Source organism: Mauremys reevesii, linkage group 5, assembly GCF_016161935.1.
Source record: "Mauremys reevesii isolate NIE-2019 linkage group 5, ASM1616193v1, whole genome shotgun sequence".
Classification (NCBI taxonomy): Eukaryota; Metazoa; Chordata; order Testudines; family Geoemydidae; genus Mauremys; species Mauremys reevesii.
Window position 1 is genome coordinate 114,325,162 of NC_052627.1, and position 21,189 is coordinate 114,346,350.

General features: G+C 40.8%; 1 protein-coding gene across 2 annotated transcripts in view; it reads right to left on the reverse strand.

Moving 5' to 3' along the window:
* Positions 1-21,189, reverse strand: part of JAKMIP1 (janus kinase and microtubule interacting protein 1) — a 269,959-nt gene that overhangs the window by 124,142 nt on the left and 124,628 nt on the right. Inside the window, exons 3-4 of one of the 2 annotated variants that reach the window (XM_039539676.1) lie at positions 13,493-13,698; positions 5,546-5,824 (exon numbers count right to left, since the gene is read on the reverse strand). In XM_039539676.1, the coding sequence (XP_039395610.1) occupies positions 5,546-5,674 (129 nt within the window). In that variant the 5' untranslated portion in view covers positions 5,675-5,824; positions 13,493-13,698. The remainder of the gene's footprint in view (positions 1-5,545; positions 5,825-13,492; positions 13,699-21,189) is intronic. The other variant, XM_039539674.1, reaches the window with a different exon arrangement.

Consider the following 21,189-nt stretch of genomic DNA (forward strand, 5'->3'; position numbering starts at 1 on the left):
GCTGGTGTTTCTTTGCCTGTGGATCCGATTCCTCCTGGTACTCCAGCAGTGGTGGGCTAGCCAGAGACACTGACAGGGAGAATGACATCTTTCTCTTCCCTCAGTGCGATGAAGAGCAGCTTCTCATTGTATAAGATGGTGGACCCCAGTAACTCCATGGTAACATACTATAGGAATATGTCTGGCTCATTGGGTATTGGCCAGTCCAGTGCCAGTCTTGACGGGCTGGTGGTGGCAGAGCCCTGCAGGGGAAGCTGAAGATCTTTCCATAGTGTCAACCACTGACCCCCAAGGAGAGGGCTCTCTGAAGACCAGGAGAACATATGTCCCACTTACAGTGAAAAGGAACAGACCTCTAGGGCTGGCAGCAAAGTGTATGGCACTATCAGTACCAGTCTGTACTTTGGCATTGATGATGTTGTCCCCCCAGCTCATACTCCATGGTAGGCATTGATGCCAAGAGGTGTATTGCCAGAGCCAGTGCCAGCAGGGTACACTGCCATAGACCTCTACTTCTCCCCAGCCCTTGACACCATGCAGGTCCCATTGAATTTATTTATAGTATTTGCCTCTGTTCGGAGCTGCCCCAATCAGTGCTAGCTTTGATGCCACTGATGTTAAGATTGGCTTTGGCACTTTGAACATCTGTGCTAGTGCTGGTACTGATTATTTTCTTGGTCCTGACTTCTCTGCACTGGTCAATGGTGTTGCTTTTCTGTTAGATAGGCTATTGGATGACGCTGGCTCATCTCCTCAGAGTCAGATGAGACCTTCATAGATTGCTCCAGAAGGTGGAGCTTCAGCCTACGTATCCCTGGAAAAGAGGAGACTAAGGGGGGATACGACAGAGGTGTTTAAAATCATGAGTGGTGTGGAGAAAGTGAAAAAGGAAAAGTTATTTACTTGTTCCCATAATATAAGAACTAGGGGCCAACAAATGAAATTAATGGGCAGCAGGTTTAAAACAAATAAAAGGAAGTTCTTCTTCACATAGCGGACAGTCAACCTGTGGAACTCCTTGGCTGAGGAGGTTGTGAAGGTTAGGACTATAACAGGGTTTAAAAGAGAACTAGATAAATTCATGTAGGTTAAGTCCATTAATGGCTATTAGCCAAGATGGGTAAGAAATGGTGTCCCTAGCCTCTGTTTGTCAGAGGGTGGAGATGGATGGCAGGAGAGAAATCACTTGATCATTTCTGGTTAGGTTCATTCCCTTTGGGGCACCTGGCATTGGCCACTGTCGGTAGACAGGCTACTGGGTTGGATGGACCTTTGGTCTGATCCAGTATGGACATTCTTATGTTCTTATCCTAGTGGAGAACGACGGCACACCAAACATTTTCTCAGTATAAGCGATTCTTCTAAGCAGAAGAGGCACCTAACTGTGCCCACATTTTAAGGAGATTAACTCATCACAGGATGGACAGAGCTTGAAGCCCACAGGCTTAGAGTATACCATATCAAGGGAGCAGGTCTAACCAACAATCCTTGATCCAGACAAGTAGATATGACCACAGCAGTCATAAGTCAAGGCAAATGAGATGAGCTATGAAGGTTTTTAGAAGATTTGTAGGTTTAGCCAAAAACTAAGAACTAGTGGATCAGAGACTCGCTAGGTTCCATCCTGCTGCCACAGGCGGCCACCCTTTCTTTTATGCCTTTGTATGGGACATCAGGAGGCACAGAGAGCGTGTGAGACAATGATGGACACTGCTATTCAAAAAAATCCAATCTCTCACACAAGGCACATGCGCATCCACGCCCAGATCCACATTGACACATACTTGAACTACACTCTTCTCTGCTTTGCTTTTCATTTTAGGTATCATCATGCATGCGCACACGCTCACACACGAGTGAATTTGCAGGAGTCAACAGCTTAAGTTGTTCAACAACAAATACAGCCCATTGGGGAGACATACTCTGGTCTGTGATGGCTCAGGTAAGATTTGGTTTCACAAAAGCCATTGTTTTTTAGTGTATAGAAATATGCTAAAGTTAATTTTTAAAAGTGTCACAATTCATAATGTAATCTGGGACTGAAATATATCCTCTTAATGATTATACAAGCAGCTAAGAACATTTCTAACTTGTTATCTAATGATGTTAGGAGATAATTATGTCCCAGGTAAATTTAGAAGGCTTTTCCTCAGATAAATCATTAATATAACATATGTATACATGGATATCCCTAAACAGAAAGACAGCATATTTAAGGGATTTAAATTAAGTTAATTAACCTCAAAAGACTTTGTTTCCTTAGCTAACATTATACAAGTTCCTGATGCCACTGAACTGTTTCTTGAGCAGCCTCAATACTTTGCCATTCACCTCTGTGCCAATAAAGCCATTTCATTCATTTAAGTTCTCTAGGAACAGTGAGTGCTTCTTGCTTCCTGAAATTGTTTATTTTTATCTTGAATTTCAGTTAGTTTTTTTTTCACTATTCAATTTGAGTTACTCCATAAAAAGAATTAATCCCCCAGGGCTCAGTTGTATCCATATTTTGATAGAGAACTCTCCATTACTTTACATATGCTACCAAATTTCCTGCAGTATCCTTGACCAGCTCAGACACAGCACGATAGCACAGAGGACTCAGTGACATAGCACACCAGGTCATTCCGTCAATCAAACCCACTTCTCTCTAGGTGAAATCCTAGCCCCATTAATGTTAGTAGAACCAGGATTTAATCTTCTGCCTCAGTCCCTATCCCTATACTCTGACAAGAAGAAACAACTAGTATGGCCTAATCCTTTCAGATTTACTATTACTCACATCTACCCTTTTACTCCTCCGTCAGACACACTGATTATGTAGCATGCCCTCCCTCACTACTTGGATGGCAGGGGAGTGTGGTTTGAGGGAGAGTAGGGGTCATGAAGTGTGGATGGTGTCACCCGCATTGTAGGGGATACAGGTATTGCTGTGCAATTACTCTGGCTGCATTAAAGAAGTGCTGGATTTTAGGGCAATGCAGTCTGGCTTCTTTCAATCACATATCCCTGATACTGCCTTTCATAAACACAGAGTTTCCACCATAGCAACCATGGATGGCAACTCTCCAGCTGGGAGAATATAAGTTTAAGGTAACTTCCAAAGCAGACAGTCTCTAATGGCAGAATAATGCAGCAGTCACACAATCAGGCCACTAGCATTGCCTGTACATATGAGCTACTTTAAGAAAGAAAATGAAGCAAAATAGCTGAGAAATTAAAAACATATATATATTTTTCAGATTAATTTGATAGAATGGTGAAATTTAAACAGAGAATTGTCTTTTAAAACACAGTAGCACTGAGGTACTATAAAAAGATATCAGGGCTACAGCACAACTGTCAGTCTCTCCCTGGGTTTACAGGGCCTGAATGGCTGGCAAGCTTTCTGGCCTGTTGTACTAAGACGCACAGAAAGCTTTGCACCACCCCCAGCATCACAGTGTACTCATTTTTTCTGTGGTGGAAGGGGAGGCAGGGGGGAACAGCAATAACATTGGCTACACTGTTCTCAACCCATTCTGCTGACTAATCCATGAGAAGCATTAAGAAGGGATCAGGCTGCAGCTCAAACTCCACAGTTTAAAAGTAAACTTTAAACAGGAATGTGCAAGAAGGAGAAGTAAAAATTACTATCTGTAAGTAGGCTTTTCATAACTTTCTGTTCTGCAAAATATTTTAATATTTCAATATTTTGTCCCAATTTGTGATGAAAAAACAAATGTCATAATTTCCTAGGGGACAGAAATTCTGATTTTCCACCAGCTCCATACTGAATTTATTATGGCAACTGAGTAAGAGTTTGTTCGAAAGAAAAAAAAATCTGATTTTCATCTGCAATGTTTTATTTAAATTAATTATATAAAATAATAAGACTGTCTAAGGGTTTGTCTACGCTGCCAATTGAACGACAAAACTTTTGTCATTCACAGGTGCTCAAAAAAGCACCCCGCAAGACAAATGTTTTGCCGCGGCAAGTGGCAATGTAAATGGCCCGTTGTTGGCAGGAGCACTCTCCTGTTGACAACGCGAACCCCACTCGTAGGGGGTAGAAGTATTTTATCAGCAAAAGTGCCGACAAACAGCGTTTACACTGCCGGACTTTTAGGGACACAGCTGTGTCGCTAAAAGCTGTGCAGTGTAGATAAAACCTAAGATCCAGCATCATTACCCTCTCAGAAAGTTATAGAGGGCACAGAAGAGGAAGTAGAGCTGGAGATCAGCTAATGCAGAATCACAACTCCAAAGATCTTATGAAGATTCTCCCATTCCACTGGAGAACAGTCTTCAGATGAAAGACCAAGCAGAAAAAAAATGTTACATTTGAGACCATTTTTATATATTGTAAATGGCAGAGAGAATTTTTTGCTTCTGCTTCAAAATCTACCTTAAAAATAATGATGGAAAAAGACAATGTTACATTTGAGACCATTTTTATATATTGTAAATGGCAGAGAGAATTTTTTGCTTCTGCTTCAAAATCTACCTTAAAAATAATGATGGAAAAAGACAATGGGAGCCACCTGGAAGAGTTAGTGGGTAGTGATAAAATGTTTGCTCTGATTACAGGTCTCTGAATCTGCATGCAAAGGGATGCATGTGAAATCTTTTACTCAGCTATGTGAAAAATTTAGCAGAGAGATCAGAATTTCTTCTTTACATGATTATCTCACACATATTTATTCATGCTATGGGTTACATATAACACTTCTGAGACTACCTTTAACTGCAGAAAAAATACCTAGAGTAGATCTGGCGGTCTATAAAATTCAGTGTGTTTTGTAGGGAGTCAAGTGCCCTGATGCTCCTCAATGAATTAATAAGCCTACTGGTCCATCCACCTCTGAGATGATGCAAGGAAATAAAATTATACATGCTAACAGCTGTTTAAATATATATAATTGATGAATGAACAAAATCTCTTGGGTATGCCACTGATTATTCACATATCTGGAGCAATTACAGTGTGAAGAGAAACATTTAGACCGCTGTTCCAAATGCAAATAGCCAATAACACATGCAACCTAATGAGGTCAAATCAGGACTGCATCCATGATTTCCACAGTCAGTCTGCATTCTGCATATGCACTTAAGTGGAATGCTTTGAATGTGACTTAGGAGTTCAACTTTCCCTTCAATTCCTTTCAGAGGTTCAAATACTAAGCTCTGATACAAACCTCCTGATCATTCACTTTATTTCCTTTAGTCACATTTAGTTAATACCTCTCGATTTATCAACACTGCAAATTTAACAGACAGACATTTACTCCCTCTTACAGGTTATTAATGAAGATTTTAAATAAGACTGGACCTCGTACAATTACATTTCACTGCACACCTCACTGTTTAATACTTTTCTCTTTATTCATTTCATTCTGGCTATGGTCCCTCAGCCAGCATTCAGTCCATAAGATAGTGCACAGATCCAAGCCAATATCAACTCATTTTGAAAGTACGTTGTTTTTGAGAGACACTGGTGTCAAATTGTCTGCTGGTTCAGAACCGAACATACCACTTTGAAACATTCTTAGAGCATGCTGACACATACCTTGCTTTTTTCTTGCTGGAATTCTATCTGGATGTTGGTCAGTTTAATTCGTAGTTCCTCATTAGCAGCCTGAACTGCTTCTATCTCCATGTCGGACCTCTCTCCCTTGACACGGCTTTTCTTGGACATAGTTATTTTTAAAGTTTACAATAAAAATCCCTCACGCCACGCTGAACCAATAGCCAAGCAGCCCTCTGTGCTAGACATTAACAATTCAAGTAGTCCTCAACACAGTCCTGCATGTAACACTTTTCGATCATGGCTGATTTCTTTCATATCCTGAAAGAAACAGAGAAGAAGAAACAGACCTATTAGACTGCAGCACTGTTTGACAGAATGAGACATCAACAAACAAAATGCATATGATGGATTATAAAACAAATCTGTGTTACTTCAAGCAATTAGATAAAAAGCATTACATAAAAATTTACAGTACTTTTCTCTAGAATACCCAGTAAGTTAGAGTATACTGTGCTTTTATAGAGGAGGAAAACAAAGACCAGAAAAGTAAAAGTTGCACATATGTAACTTTTCCCCCACACAACACCTCATTATCTAAATATGCACCCATTTCAACCCCATTTCCCAGAAATTCATTTCCTTCTTGTCATGTTAAAGAGCAGATATTAACAAAAACATGAATCACTTCTTATTTAGGACCTGATCCTGAGAGAGGCTGAGCATTCACAACTGACATTGGGCCTGATCTTGTGTCAACTGAAGCCAGTGGGAGTTTGCCACTGACTTCAATAGGAGTCATTACATTTAATTCATGTTGTAAATAGAACAGGAAATTGTACAGTATTAACTTAAAGTTCCATTACAACCTCTTGCCTTAATGGAGTCAGATAATAAGTCACCATTAGTTATTATTTACAGAAACAATTCTGTAATTATAATAGTAATATATTATAAGAGTGCATATGGTATCGAAAATTGAATGCCACTGAAAATCAGATCCAAAAATACTAAGCTCCTTTAACTCCAGTTAAATTCCCAAGCATGTCTCCAGGTGAAGTGTTTGTTTATTTAAATCAGATATTCCAGGAGTGTATCAATACTATACAAAGAACTCTAATTCCAAATAAGTAGGAAATTGTAGATTTGTTTGCATACTCATTAGTTATAGAAACTAAATCTGATTTTCTTCCTGATCACCTACAGAACACCAAGTATCAGAGGGGTAGCCATATTAGTCTGGGTCTGTAAAAGCAGCAAAGAGTCCTGTGGCACCTTATAAACTAACAGACATATAGGAGCATGAGCTTTCGTGGGTGGAAAATTGTAGTGAAAATTTCCAGAGGCAGCCTGATTCTTGCTTGCATACATATACTTGCCTCTGGAAATTTCCACTACATGCATCCGACGAAGTGGGTATTCACCCACGAAAGCTCATGCTCCAATACGTTTGTTAGTCTATAAGGTGCCACAGGACTCTCTGCTGCTTTTATAGAACAGCAAGTTATTCACAGAACACAGGAACAGCAGCACTAAGGCCTGGTCTACACTAGGACTTTAATTCGAATTTATCAGCGTTAATTCGAACTAACCGCTCAACCGTCCACACCAGGAAGCCATTTAATTCGAACTAGAGGGCTCTTTAGTTCGAATTTGGTACTCCACCCCGGCAGGTGGAGTAACGCTAAATTCGCACTTGCTAGCTCGAATTAGGCTTGGTGTGGATGCTAATCGAACTTAGCAGCTCCGGGAGCTATCCCACAGTGCACCACTCTGTTGACGCTCTGGACAGCAGTCCGAGCTTGGATTCTCTGGCCAGCCACACAGGAAATGACCCGCGAAAATTTGAATTCATTTTCCTGTCTGGGCGGTTTGAATCTGACGTTCTGGTTGCACATCGGGGCGAGCTCCGCAGCACCTGCAACGATGCAGAGCTCTCCAGCAGAGGAGTCCGGGCAATCCCAGACTAGAAAGAGGTCCCCAGCATGGACTGACGGGAAGTCCAGGATCTGATCGCTGTGTGGGGCGAGGAGTCTGTGCTCTCGGAGCTGCGCTCCAACAAGCGGAACGCGAAGACCTTCGAGAAGGTCTCTAAAGCCATGAAAGACAAAGGATACAGCCGGGATGCGATGCAGTGCCGCGTGAAAGTGAAGGACCTAAGACAAGGGTATCAAAAAGTCAGAGCGGCAAACGGACGCTCCGGAGCCCAGCCCCAGACATGCCGCTTCTACGAGGCACTGCATGCCATTCTAGGTGGGTCTGCCACCAGTGCCCCACCAGTGACGGTGGACTCCGAGGACGGAATAGTGTACCGGGACAGTTCCCCCTCCCTGTTCGCCGATGGGGAAGATGAGGAAGGGTCTTTAGAGGACGGCGCAGGCGACATCGAACCCACTCCGCTTTCCCTGACAGCCAGGATCTCTTCATCACCCTCACAGAGAGCCCCTACCAACCGGCCCCGCCCGTTAACCAGGACTCGGAATCAGGGGAAGGATCAGGCGGTAAGTGCTACAAACAGGGAAACATTTATTTTTTTAAGAAACAGGGATTTATATAAAAAATAGAAATACTATATAAACATTTTTAAATATGAAACTAAACAAACAGCAGGTCTACACAAACAGCAATGGAGCAATAGTCCTCTGGGGATATTTCAAAAAGCTCTCAGAGAGCAGCTGGAAAAGCCTCAGCAAGAGGTTTCTTGGGAGAGGTGCTTTATTGGGTGCTCCGTTGAAGCACACTCTTCCGCGCCATGCCATCCTCAGGTAGAGGGGACCATCGCCTCTACGAGCATGGCAGCGTAGGGTCCTGGTCTGTGCAGGGCTTCTATTAACATCCGCTCTCTCTGTGTGCGCCTGACACGCCTCAGGGTGATGTCGTTGTGGAAGTGCTGCATCTAATTAGTGGAATTAGTGTACTGTTACTATTGTGCATGGTAGACTTTTACTTTGCATAAGAATGACCCTCGCTTAACAGAGTTTTACTTTGCATAAGAATGACCTCGCTTAACAGAGTTTTACTTTGCATAAGAATGACCCTCGCTTAACAGCCACTTGTGGCAGGCCTCAGAGGAAAAGCATACAGGGTCTTTCCGTTCACTGGCGGGAGATGCCGCATAACGCTCATCTTTTCTGCTTTGCACATTGCCTCCAGCAGGAGAGCACAGCTAAGCACTAACTGATAAGCACTCTGTACTGTAAGGCTTACCAGGACTTTGTGCAAGAGGGATGCAGCTATCTTTCCTCGCTTGTGCGCTCTCCAGTGCAATGGCGCCGCCAATGAGAGCGTATTCCGAAATCTCGGACTAGTTCTGAGATCTCCTGAGACTTGGTTCCCTCTTTGGTCTTGTTCACTGAAACTGACTAGACTGTGTTTACTGTTGGCAAACATGTATGTGTTCAAGGAAATCACCTACTTTTTCACATCACACAGCTTCGGCTCCTTCCCGGACTGCCCCGCCATCCCCCTCGCAGAGGCTGGCTCGGATTAGACGCAGAAAGAAAAAGACAAGGGACGACATGTTCCAGGAACTGATGGCCAGCTCCAGAGCGGAGGCGCAGAGCAGAGACAGTCGAGGGAGAGCCTGTGTCAGCAGCATCGCACACACCTGGAACGGGAGGATAGGTGGCGGCAGGAAGACCAGCAGGCGACTCAAACGCTGCTTGGTCTAATGAGGGAGCAAACGGACACGCTCCGGCGCCTTGTAGATGTTCTGCAAGACCGCAGTCAGGAGGAGAGAGCCCCCCTGCAGTGCATCTGCAACCGCCCTCCAACGCCAAGAAGTCCTGTCCCCCCCTCACCCAAAGTGACAAGACGGAGTTGCGGTAGGGGCCGTGAGAACTGTCCCTGCACCGCAGCACACCGATAATGATAGAGACAACTGTCGCTGTAAATTTGTACAAGCTCTTTCTTTACAGCATCAACCAGTCCCAACTCCAAGTTCAAACCCCACTGTGTATTACATTATTAAAAGCGGTTTGGTGTTACTGACTGTTTCCGACACGTTTCTGGTGTCATAACACTTTGTGTTGTTCTGTGGGGTAATTGTAATGTCACTGCATAGCCCACAGTGCCATGCTACAGACGTGGCTGCAGGGTCAACTGCAGGGCACACACAGACTGCAGTCACTAGGCACCAGGGACAGTCTGTGTGGTGTATGCTGCCCGGGTCTTTCCTTGAGGTGTATGCTTGTGCAGGGTCCTGGTGCCTGACATCCCCGAATGTAAAGGCAGGCTTCCCTTCACATGCATTTGGACCGTAGTCACGATCCTCCCCGGTGCCCCGAGCCCCAAAAATAGACCTCATCCAGGGGCAGATACTCACCCTTCCCCCCCACCCCTCACCCCTTCCAACGCCCAAACCCACAGCCGTCATGGTAACCCCTATCCAAGGACGGCACCCCTCGCCCCTTCCTGCAAACCCACCCATCAGTGCACACCTTAACCAGCACAGAATGCTTCCATGTTTCAACGAATAAACAGAAATGAAAAGTCAACGAAAGATTTATTATTAATTACTAAAACATGTCCTTAGTTTTAAAACGTCCTTGGGAAGTGGGGAAAACTTGGTTTATGATCAGGCTCTCTTAAAATCAAGTGGACAGTCACAGGTTACCCTGCTCTGCGAGGAAACTCGCTTTCAAAGCCTCCCTGATGCATATCGCTTCCCGCTGGGATATTCTCTCAGCACGGGTGTCTGGCTGATCGTAAACAGCAGCCAGGCGATTTGCCTCAACCTCCCAAGCGGCCAAAAAGGTCTCGCCCTTGCTCTCACAGAGATTGTGGAGCACACAGCAAGCAGCAATAACTACGGGGATATTCTTTTCGCTGATGTCCGAGCGAGTCAGTAAGGTCCGCCATCTCCCCTTGAGACGTCCGAAAGCACACTCCACCACCATTCTGCACTTGCTCAGCCGGTAGTTGAAGAGTTCCTTTTCAGTGTCCAAGGCGCCTGTATAGGGCTTCATGAGCCAGGGCATTAGCGGGTAGGCCGGGTCCCCGAGGATCACTGTAGGCATCTGCACATCCCCAACCGTTATTTTGTGGTCCGGGAAGAAAGTGCCTGCCTGGGCGTCTAAACAGACCAGAGTTCCTGAACACACGCGCGTCATGAACCTTGCCCGCCCACCCGACGTTGATGTTGGTAAAACGTCCCCTATGGTCCACCACAGCTTGCAGCACCATTGAAAAGTAGCCCTTTCGGTTAATGTACTCGCTGGCCTGGTGGGCTGGTGCCAGGATAGGGATGTGAGTCCCATCTATAGCCCCACCGCAGTTTGGGAATCCCATCGCGCGAAGCCATCTATGATGGCCTGGACATTTCCGACAGTCACTACCTTTGAGAGCAGTTGCTCAACGATTGCGTGGGCTACTTGAATGACAGCAATCCCCACGGTAGATTTGCCCACGCCAAAGTGGTTCGCTACTGACCGGTAGCTGTCTGGCGTGGCAAGTTTCCAGAGGGCTATGGCCACTCGCTTCTGCACAGTCAGGGCTGCTCGCATCCTTGTGTCCTGGCGCTTCAGGGCAGGGGACAGCAAGTCACACAGTTCAAGGAAAGTGTCCTTACGCATCCTGAAGTTTCGCAGCCACTCTGTGTCATCCCAGACCTGCAGCACTATGCGGTCCCACCAGTCTGTGCTTGTTTCCCGGGCCCAGAATCGCCGTTCCACACCATGAACTTGACCCATTGCCACCATGATCTCCACTGCCCGGCGTACCCTGCTTTGTGAGAGGTCTGCGCCACTCTCCTCACCGTGCTGCCGGAGCCTCCTCGCCCGGTTTCTCAGCATCTGACTGTGGAAGAGGTGGACGATAACGTGCGAGGAGTTGACAACGGCCATAAGTGCAGCGATGATCGCAGCGGGCTCCATGCTCGCAGTGCTGTGGCGTCCGCGCTGTAACCGACCAGAGAAGGGCGCGAACAGATTTCCCGCCGGCGCTTTCAAGGAAGAGAGGGAGGGCGGGATTGACGGTTCAATGACGACACATTTTTCCCCCCAGCATGCATTGGGGTGAAATCCCACAATTCCAATGGGCAGCGGGGAGTGCGGGAACTGTGGGATAGCTTCCCACAGTGCACCGCTTCCAAAGTCGAAGCTGGCCCCGTGAATGTGGACTCAGAAGTTCGAATTTGTGTATTTAGTATGGATACACAAATTCGACTTATTAAGGTCGAATCCACAAATTCGACTTAAGTAGATTCGAAATAGTCCTGTAGTGTAGACAAGCCCTTACTCTTGGCAGTGAATTAGTTGGCAAATTGACTTCCACTTTTTAAATAGCCATTTAATCTTCATCACCAACTTATATGCCACAATTTTGGCATTCTTAAGGTATTTGCAATTGGACATGCAAATATTGCTTCAGTACCTAATGTGTTTGATATTAATTTTCCTCTCAAAGAATAAGCCGTGTTTCTCCCCACTTAAATCTATGTAGGAGTTAATTCAGGGATTGCATTATTACACTGCTCTACAGCCAAAATGCTTCTGAAATAAATGTAGTTCAACTTTACTAATTCTGGGTCACTGAGAATGAAAATGATGCTTAAAATTGTTGATTGGCTCCAGTTTTCAACATATGCTATTGGGTCAGTATATACGACCCTTGACTTGGGAATAGCGGAGGATAAGTGAGTTATAAAGGGAAGGGATCTCAATTTAAACCAGAAATGACTAAAATACATCTTTGACTGGATCTATGAATAAATCTATGACTGGGTTTGGACAGTACTTGCTTTTTAGGCAAAACAATGAATGATGCAATCTGAAGCTGGTATTGTGTCATACATGATATGAATTGCATCATGTTATTCCTAGAAGTCATGGATGATGCAATCATAACGAAGCTTACATCACTCTGCTGAACAAATTGCCCTATATCAGCTCTAGAAATCATACAGTGTCGCGCTCTTTTATTTGTCAGTTTTTGATTTTGCAAAGGGACACATTTCTGTTTAGCCAAAGTGAGCAGAGATGCCTCGTACTTGTGTGAACAGTGCAGATAACTTCTGCTATGTTTGTGGTGAAGTGACTTTTGCATCACAAAAGTGCAGTATAACCACTATGGTTAAGAAAGCCTATTTCTTAGAAATGGCTCAGGACAAAATCACAATAGTTAGCAACACTGTCAGGATGAGAAGTCCAGGCACCTCCCACTTCCTGCCCCTCCCCATCCTCTTCCCTGCTCACATCCTCACAGGGAGGAGCAATGGGCATATATAGCCTGCTCTCAACCCCCACTCTATACCCGGCACCCGGATGCAGGTAGGCCATGCAAGGAGAGAGTGTGTATTACTCCCCATATTCCTCCTGTGCAGCTGCATTAGGACCAGCCATGGTCTAGTCCTAAATTGGATGAATATCCCACAGCTGTCAGTGCTCTTCATCCAGGGCATGAGGCAATGCAGTAAGATTGTGAACAAAATGACATTAAAAAAAGGAAGGAATATTCCACAGTTTGGCAAAATTTGAATCTTTCTATTCAGAAGCTTCAACAACTCATTTAATAATTTACAAGGTGCAACCTGACACATGGCGTCACAAAAGCACCCAGTGTGTAATCCTGCAGTCCGTTAAGACAGAAAACTGCCATTGTCTTTGGTCAGAGTTATAGGTGTGTGTACTATGAATGTATCATTGCCCTGGCAATGGTAGAAAATGATGGAGGAAAAAAGTTAATTTGAAACTGCTCCCTTCCCCCCTGCAATAATTACAAGTTCTCCTTTCAGCAATAGTTTGTGGATTCTCAGTCTCTTAATTCCCTCTGCAGTGTAGAAACCATCACCCTTTTAATTAAAAGAAGCATGGAAGAAAAATGTAAAACAAAAAAAAAAATCTTACAAAATGATCTAAGATTCAACTGGTGACTTAAGTTTTTGGTTGGGGATGAGGAGATGGGAAACATTTTATGTGGTCAGCAAATCTCACCTAACCGATTTATTTTACAATAACTCTGCCAAGAAAAGATGGTGTCCAATTTTCATACCATTCCAGTGATGTTAGTGATGGAAAATCCATTAGACTTCAGGGGTATCAGGAAACCCCATCAGCTGAACAATATCAATCAATAGTTCCAATTTCTCTTCTTCCTACTTATCTTTTTATGGATTCAAAGGATGCACTCTGTCACCATCAGAAGCCATTCCCTGCTTCATCACTGAAATGATTAATACATGGTTCAGACTTTTCTTCCTAAAAACAAAATGAGAAATTGCTGTATAATACGCCTAGCAATCTACAGATGTTAAACTTTAATGAAACATTTCATAAATGTGTTGTACCTTTATAAATACTATACAACATGCAAGTTACAAAAAATCATTTTTTCTCCAAAGGAGTGTGTAGATGTCGAAAGTCCTAGGGCTAATGTTTGCTTAAAAGTTACAAAAGCATGACTTCTATTGTGTCTCCTTTAAAAGACACTCATTTCTAAAAAATCCAGAAGTATGCAAAGCAATTCTCTGCTGAACATACGAAATTTACATGGAGAGAAGTATCTTTAGGGTACATGAGTCATATGCTTTCAGAATAGGAAATAGTGTGGCTGGCATGTTATTTTATGCCAACATGCAAAATGTACTACAAATTTCCATGCACAATTCAGAATTTCAGCCTTGATTTAAAAATTAACCAACATTAATCAGATTCAACTTGATTTCTAGCAGGTAAAATTGTTAATTAGTCATCATGACTGAAATATTAGAACAAATAAAGAGAAAGGCAGAAAATGTGTGGGCAAGAAATAATGTCAGTTAAAAAGAATCTTCCTACACATCAGGCAAAACCAATTGCTGTTCTGTTTGGTTAGTGACTAAACTGCCAGGCAGAGAATGCCTATTCCACTTAAAAAATGTCTCTTTTACCAGGATTTTTCCTTCAGAGAATGATTTCATCTTCTGCCTTTAAGCCAAAGATTAAATAATACAGTAGTCTACATGCAGCAAAAGACTCTTTCCTATCATTTAGTGAATCCCAAGAAGGGAAAGTCAAGGACCAATAATGAAACTAACCTTCTATCCATCAAGATGCTAAAGGGATTTTTTTAAATTAACAACAGAAACAAGCATACTGATCTGTTTTGTTTATTTTTAAATTTTCTTTTGTATCTTGTAAAAATTATAACTGCCTTTCAGAATTTGGATTTTTTTTAAAGGAATATCCTATTTGTATAGATCTAATAAGATCAACATGATGGTCTTAAATAAAAGGCACTTGCCTCGGGGAGACTGAACTAGATATTTTAGCAGTTTAGGACTGATGTTTAAGCATATTAAAACCAATTTTGTAGACCAGATATCCATGGCTTCCTAGTCTCAGACACTCAGTTTATAGAAGCATTTTCAGCACATACTCTTATTAGGAATTTTCAGCAAAAGCATGCTTGGATATTTCTCCTTGCAAGTAACTAGCTTGGCAAGGATTTATAAAGTATTCATAAAATGGATGGTAAAATTTCTTAGTTCAGTTTCTAATACTTTATGAACATAAATTGGCCTATACTAGTCAAGGCTATTAACACAGATAATAATTACAAGGCTTTAATTAAAATGTCTTACATTTTCTAGCACACAAACCCAAACTGTGGTTTTAACTGTAGAAAATAGTAGATCTGTAGAATGAGGTAACGTAATCAATTGAGATGAGCTAATTGATTAGACTCTTCCTGTTGGTATGCATACTTCCACGTTTTCATGTTCTTTGTATGTATAAATATCTCCTGTCTGTGTGTTCCATTCTATGCATCCGAAGAAGTGAGCTGCAGCTCACGAAAGCTCATGCTAAAATAAATTTGTTAGTCTTTAAGGTGCCACAAGTACTCCTGTTCTTTTTGCAGATACAGACTAACACGGCTGCTACTCTGAAACCTGTCATTTTAGGAAGAGTAACATCTATTCTGAATCCTAAACTTGCTGTCATTCTGAACACAAACCCACTATCTGAAATAAACAGATGTTTCCTTATAGTAATAATTACTCCATTAATTAAATATGTAGCAAAATTAAAATCTTCCATTGTACAGTAGACAAAGATTGTATGGGTCCCACATAATTTTAATAAAGAACATGAGATGCCTTATATCTAAAGCTCTCCAAAAGCAAACTAAGGGGGAAAGTTTCAAAAGCACCTCAGGGACATAGGAGGGATTTAGATGACTTTCAGTGGCTCTTGTTTTCCTAACCCCCCTTAGGCATTTTTTGAATCTCTCCCCATAATTACTTACTTGCATGTACCTACTATATTGTTAGGAGGAAGCTACCTTGAATATAATGAGAGGGGAAAAAACCACGCCAAAATTAAGATGTGGCAGAAAATCTTCTGTTTCTACACACCCAAAATAAATAGTGTATTTTGAATTTATTGATAAAAAGTAACCACCACAAATCGTTGGAAAACAAAACATAAAAATTATGTAATGCAAGTCCACACACGCAAGTAATTCTACCAAAAATAAATTACATATTTACTTCCCCCCCTACATATACAGTGTTATCCTCAAAAGCAGCAATTACAAGTACTTCAACAATTTTAGCGTCACTGATATGTTTTATTTCCTATTTAGCACATTTCTTTAAAAATACAGATCAAAATATCAAGAAAAAAATACATAAAAAACCCAATAATCCATAGGCCAGTGATAAGGTTATTACATGTTGTGGTGAAACAGCAATTTCTTTATACTTGGAAAGACTGTTTAATTTGTGAGCATTGTATGATTTCTGACAGCTTAATTATTCCTTCTCTTGTTTTTAAAATACTCGGGTTCTATAAACAATGTTGTAAGTGATTACCTTTTGATCAGTTAGCAACATTAAGTGCATAATGCAATGAGTAGAAAGTCCAGAGAGCTTGGGTATATTCATAGTTCTAATATTGACCTGTTATGTGATTTTGGACAAGTTGTTTCACAGCTATGTGCCTCAGTTTCCCATCTATAAAACAGGAATCATACCACCTATCCTCTTTTGTAAAGTGTTTGGGAAAAAATGCTAAGAATGTTATTTTGGAAACAAGTGTCCTGGTTTTGGGATTTGCAATACTTGGGGTTAAGTGGGGGAATTGAGAGTGGTTTTGTTTTGTATGTATATTTTAAAAATACATCTTCCTTTAGGTTAGGTTTATTTTTTAAATAATCCAGTTCAGGTTCCACACCGAGTACCTTTGGGTTGCATGCTTTAAACATGACTGTGAAATGAATTGCACCGGCAGCTTCAATACATGAAGAAATGCAGTATTCCGTTCATCACTGACATATAACACACACAACAGCTGGGAAAAAACCTCTATCTTCCTAAGCTTCATACTCCATTGATTCCTAGATAATAGTAAGATGCATGAAAATCACATTGCTTTTCTCTTTAGGAAAGAATGCATCCATCCATCACACTTACAACATCTAGCTCTCCTTTCAAGTATAACTTACTTGTAGAGTTCTAAGTGCTATTTGGAAAACAGCTCAATACACTGCATTTGGTGTAATACAGAAACTGAATGCATAGTCATTAGTCTCACACACCACATTCCTTTTACATATGACAACATGTACAATTTTCTTCCATTTCTGATTATTTTTATAAAGCTAAACAGAACATCGCCTGAGAAAATAATAGATGGAGGTAATCACAAAAATTCTCAGCTCAATAGCTTGTTTTGATCAATAGTTTTGTGGTTTTTTACTTTAGATTATTTTAATTCCATATGTTTCTGGTGTTCTTTAGCAAATTCTTTTAACAACAACAACAAACAAAAGACGACATGTAAACTGAACAGATAACCTGTTAGGGAATTCACCCTCTCCCTCTAGATTTCCTTCTCTACCTGGTCAATACTGTGTTATATTAAATTGATCAAAAGTATTGTCTCTTGTATCTCATTACTTGAAATAATATAAAAACCCCTTGCTGTATTCTCTGAAGTTTCATTCAAGAAGACAAATAACTCTTATGTATTAGATTTTTGTAATCTACTTATCTTTATAAATTTGTGCTTTGCAGCAATATTAATATATATATTTAAATTAAGGCAAAAATATTAGTGTCTCTATTAGCTAACGTTAATTTACATAGTTCAGTAATTAACTGGGACTGCCCAGTGTTAAGTGATTTAACTCCTTCATCTTGAGCTCTTTTGTATAAATTTGCAGCCACTAATCACACTGTGCCTCAAATCAAATGGGAAATCCAATGTAGTGAAAGCCAATATTTATATATCATCAAAATATTCCCAATCATGCAGACTTTGCTTAATTATACTTTTAAGGCACTACAAACACAGTAAGCTAATTATTGTAGTTATACTTCTTCTCTGTATAAAACTGAACCTTGTTTAAACACCATACAACAGTGTAGGAACAGAAATTAAGAAGAAACTATAAGTTACAAACTGGAGTGTGAACTGTAGCAAGCAGAACAATAATCAGCAAAGGCGGACAAAATGCTTAAAAGTTACCCTAAACCACACATCAATTTATTAGGCCGCACGGCATTCCCAGTTTATGGAGCTTTGGATGCATACATTCATTAGTAACCCATATTTTTTTTATATGCTTGAAGATAAGAACATCTGTACTGTAGTCAAATTTTCCAAAAGAAAATTTAGTGTCAGTAGTCAGGCTCCAACAATAATATTAGAGCTGCAAAAATAAAATATTTTTTCTGTTACCAAAACTAAGCATTTGTGGTCTCTGTCCTACCTGAGTGATCCACATAAGAGATTTATGAATCTGCTACTGTTTTTACCTAATGCACATAGTTCTTGAGCTCTAGCAGTAGGGTCTTTGGTTTTAGCTCTGAAGATCCTGGGTTCAATTTCCACTCTTGGCCCAAGCAGATTTGGTGAGGTTAGAAAAATAAAAATACTTCAGACTACTGGGTTATCGTGAATGCCCACTATCAGAAAAGGAATTGATGGATTATAATAAGTATAAATGGAAATACTGTATGTGCTAGTAGACGTATTGTCTCTCTTCCTCACAACGGTAAGAAAAAACAAATCATCATAACAACCAAGGAAGACCTTATTTGAAGTCCAGGAAAATGGATTTTAGTGGTGACCTTAAGTTTCTAGTAAGAGTTCTAGTCCAATTGTTCTTAGATTCAGAGTCACCAAATTACAGTATAAAATTATAAAATGGCACATTCTGAAAAGTATGAGTTCAGCAATGCAGAGAACTAGAGAAGGGCAAATATAATACCTAACTTCACAAAGGGGAAAAAGGAGGACCCAAGGAATTCATAGATCAGTCAGCCTAACTTGGACACCTAGAAAGATATTGGAACAAATTCTCAAATAAACAAGTTCACAGATTTGTTCAAATCTGTAGGATAACAAGGTGGTAAGTAATAACCAATATCAATTTGTCATGAACAAATCATGCCAACTTGTATAATTTCCTTCTATGACAGAGTAACCAGCCTAGTGGATACAAGGGAAGCAGTAGACATGATATAGCTGGACTTTAATAAGGCTTTTGACAATCAAGTTCTATATGATATTCTCATAAGCAAATTAGTGAAATATAATCTAGATGAAATTACTATAAGTAGGGTGCACAATCGGTTGAAAGACCAAACTCAAAGAGTAGTTATCAATGGTTCACTGTGAAGCTAGGCAGGCATATCAAATAGGGTCCCCTGGTGATTGGTCTGGGGTTCGGTACTATTCAATATTTTCAATAGTGACTTGGAGGATGGAGTGGAGAATGCGCTTATACAATTTGCAAATAGCATGCAACAAGGTTTCAAGCACTTTGAAGGACAAGATTAGAATAAAAAATGACCTTGATAAATGGGAGACAATCTAAAAATCAGTAACATGAAATTCAGTAAAGACAAATACAAAGTACTAGACTTAGGAAGGAAAATATCAAATGCACAAAACGGGGAATAATTGGCTAGACAGAAGGACTGCTGAAAAGGGTTTGAGAGTATACTGGATTATAAATTGAATACAAGTCAACAGTATGATGCAGCTGAGAAAAAGGCAAAGGTCATTCTGGGGTGTATTAACAGGGTGTTATACGTCAGACATGGGAGATAATTGATACATTCTATTTGGCACTCATGAGGCCTCAGTTGAAGTACTGTGTCCGGCTTTGAGCACCACTCTTTAAGAAAGATGTGAACAACTTGAAGTCCAGAGGAGAAATAGTTTAGGAAATATGTCTTGTGAGGAAAGTGAAAGAACTGGGGATGTTTAGTCTAGAGAAGAGAAGTCTGAGGAGGGACATAACAGTCTTCAAATATGTAAAAGGTTGTTACAAAGAGGGTGGTGATCCACTATTCTCCATATCCACGGAGAATAGGACAAGAAGTAATCAGCTTACTTTGCAGCAAGAGAGATTCTGGTTAGATATTAGAGCTAGAAAGTGTTGTTTTCTAAGGATAGTTAAGTACTGGAACAGGTTGCCTAAGAAGGTTATAGAAGCCAATTTGCTGCAGGTTTTTAAGAACAGGTTAGACAAACACCTGCCATGGATAGTCTTTGTTTACTTAATCCTTTTCCATGATTTTGCACAGTACTGATGTTAGGCTACAGTTATCTAAATCCTTTTTAATATTGGCACAGCATTCGTTTTTTCTGGGGAGGTTGTTTGTTTATTTTTAAGCCCTTTGGGACTTTCCCAGTATTCCAAGATTTGTTAAATGTTACTATTAGTGGCTCAGAGAACTCATTAACTGATTCTTTTAAAACTCTTGGGTGCAGTTTATCCAATCTGAAGATTTTAAAATGTTTAACTTTACCAGCTGCTGTTTAAACGTCCTCCCTTGTTACTGTCAAAACAGAAAGTACTGAATTATCTTTCTAAGCAGTGCATAAGTCATCCTGCAACTTTCCAAATACATAACAGAAATATGTATTGAAGGCTTCCACCTTTTCTGCATTATTAACAATTTTACTATTTTTGTCTAGTAATGGATCTATACCATTGCTATGATTTGTTTTCTACCTAAAATGTTCTTTAAAATCCTTCTGATTGTCCTTAACCCTACTGGCCACAGTGATTTCTCATTGATAACTTTAGCTTCCCTTATCAGTTGTCTGCTTTTTTTTTTACTGTTAATTTATAGTCATTGTGATCAGCTTTCCCCCTTTTCCATTGTTACATATACTGTTTTTTCTATATCTTTCTTGCTGCTTTCACTCCCCTTCTTAACCGGAATGACTTTTTAAATGCACAAAGCCTTCCTTTGTCATTGCAGAATTGATGGTTTGGAGGCATCTATCAGAGTTTACTTAAACAATGCTCAATTATCATTTACATTATTTTGTTTACATTTTTCCTCCTAATAAACTTTGCTCGTAATTGTTTTCAGCTTTGGCAAGCTGACCCTTTTAAAGTGTCATGCACATCTTCCTGGTTGGGACTATATTCTGTTTGCATATAAATGAAGTCAGATCATGATCACTTGCACATAGGTAATAATTTAGTTCAATAATCAATTCATCATTGTATTTCAGAATGAAGTCTAATATAGAATTATCCTGAATAGTATATACTTTTTGTAGATTTGCAATGCATGTCGTCCAGATTTAAATATACCAGGATAGCACAGTTTTTCTTTCTTACAGGTAACTAGCAACAGTTTCCAGGACACTGGTAATCATCCATGCAGCAAGGAGTGGGACAAAAGGGCGCTCTCATTCTCTAGGATGCTCATCTTGCCTGGTTATTAGGGAGCAGGG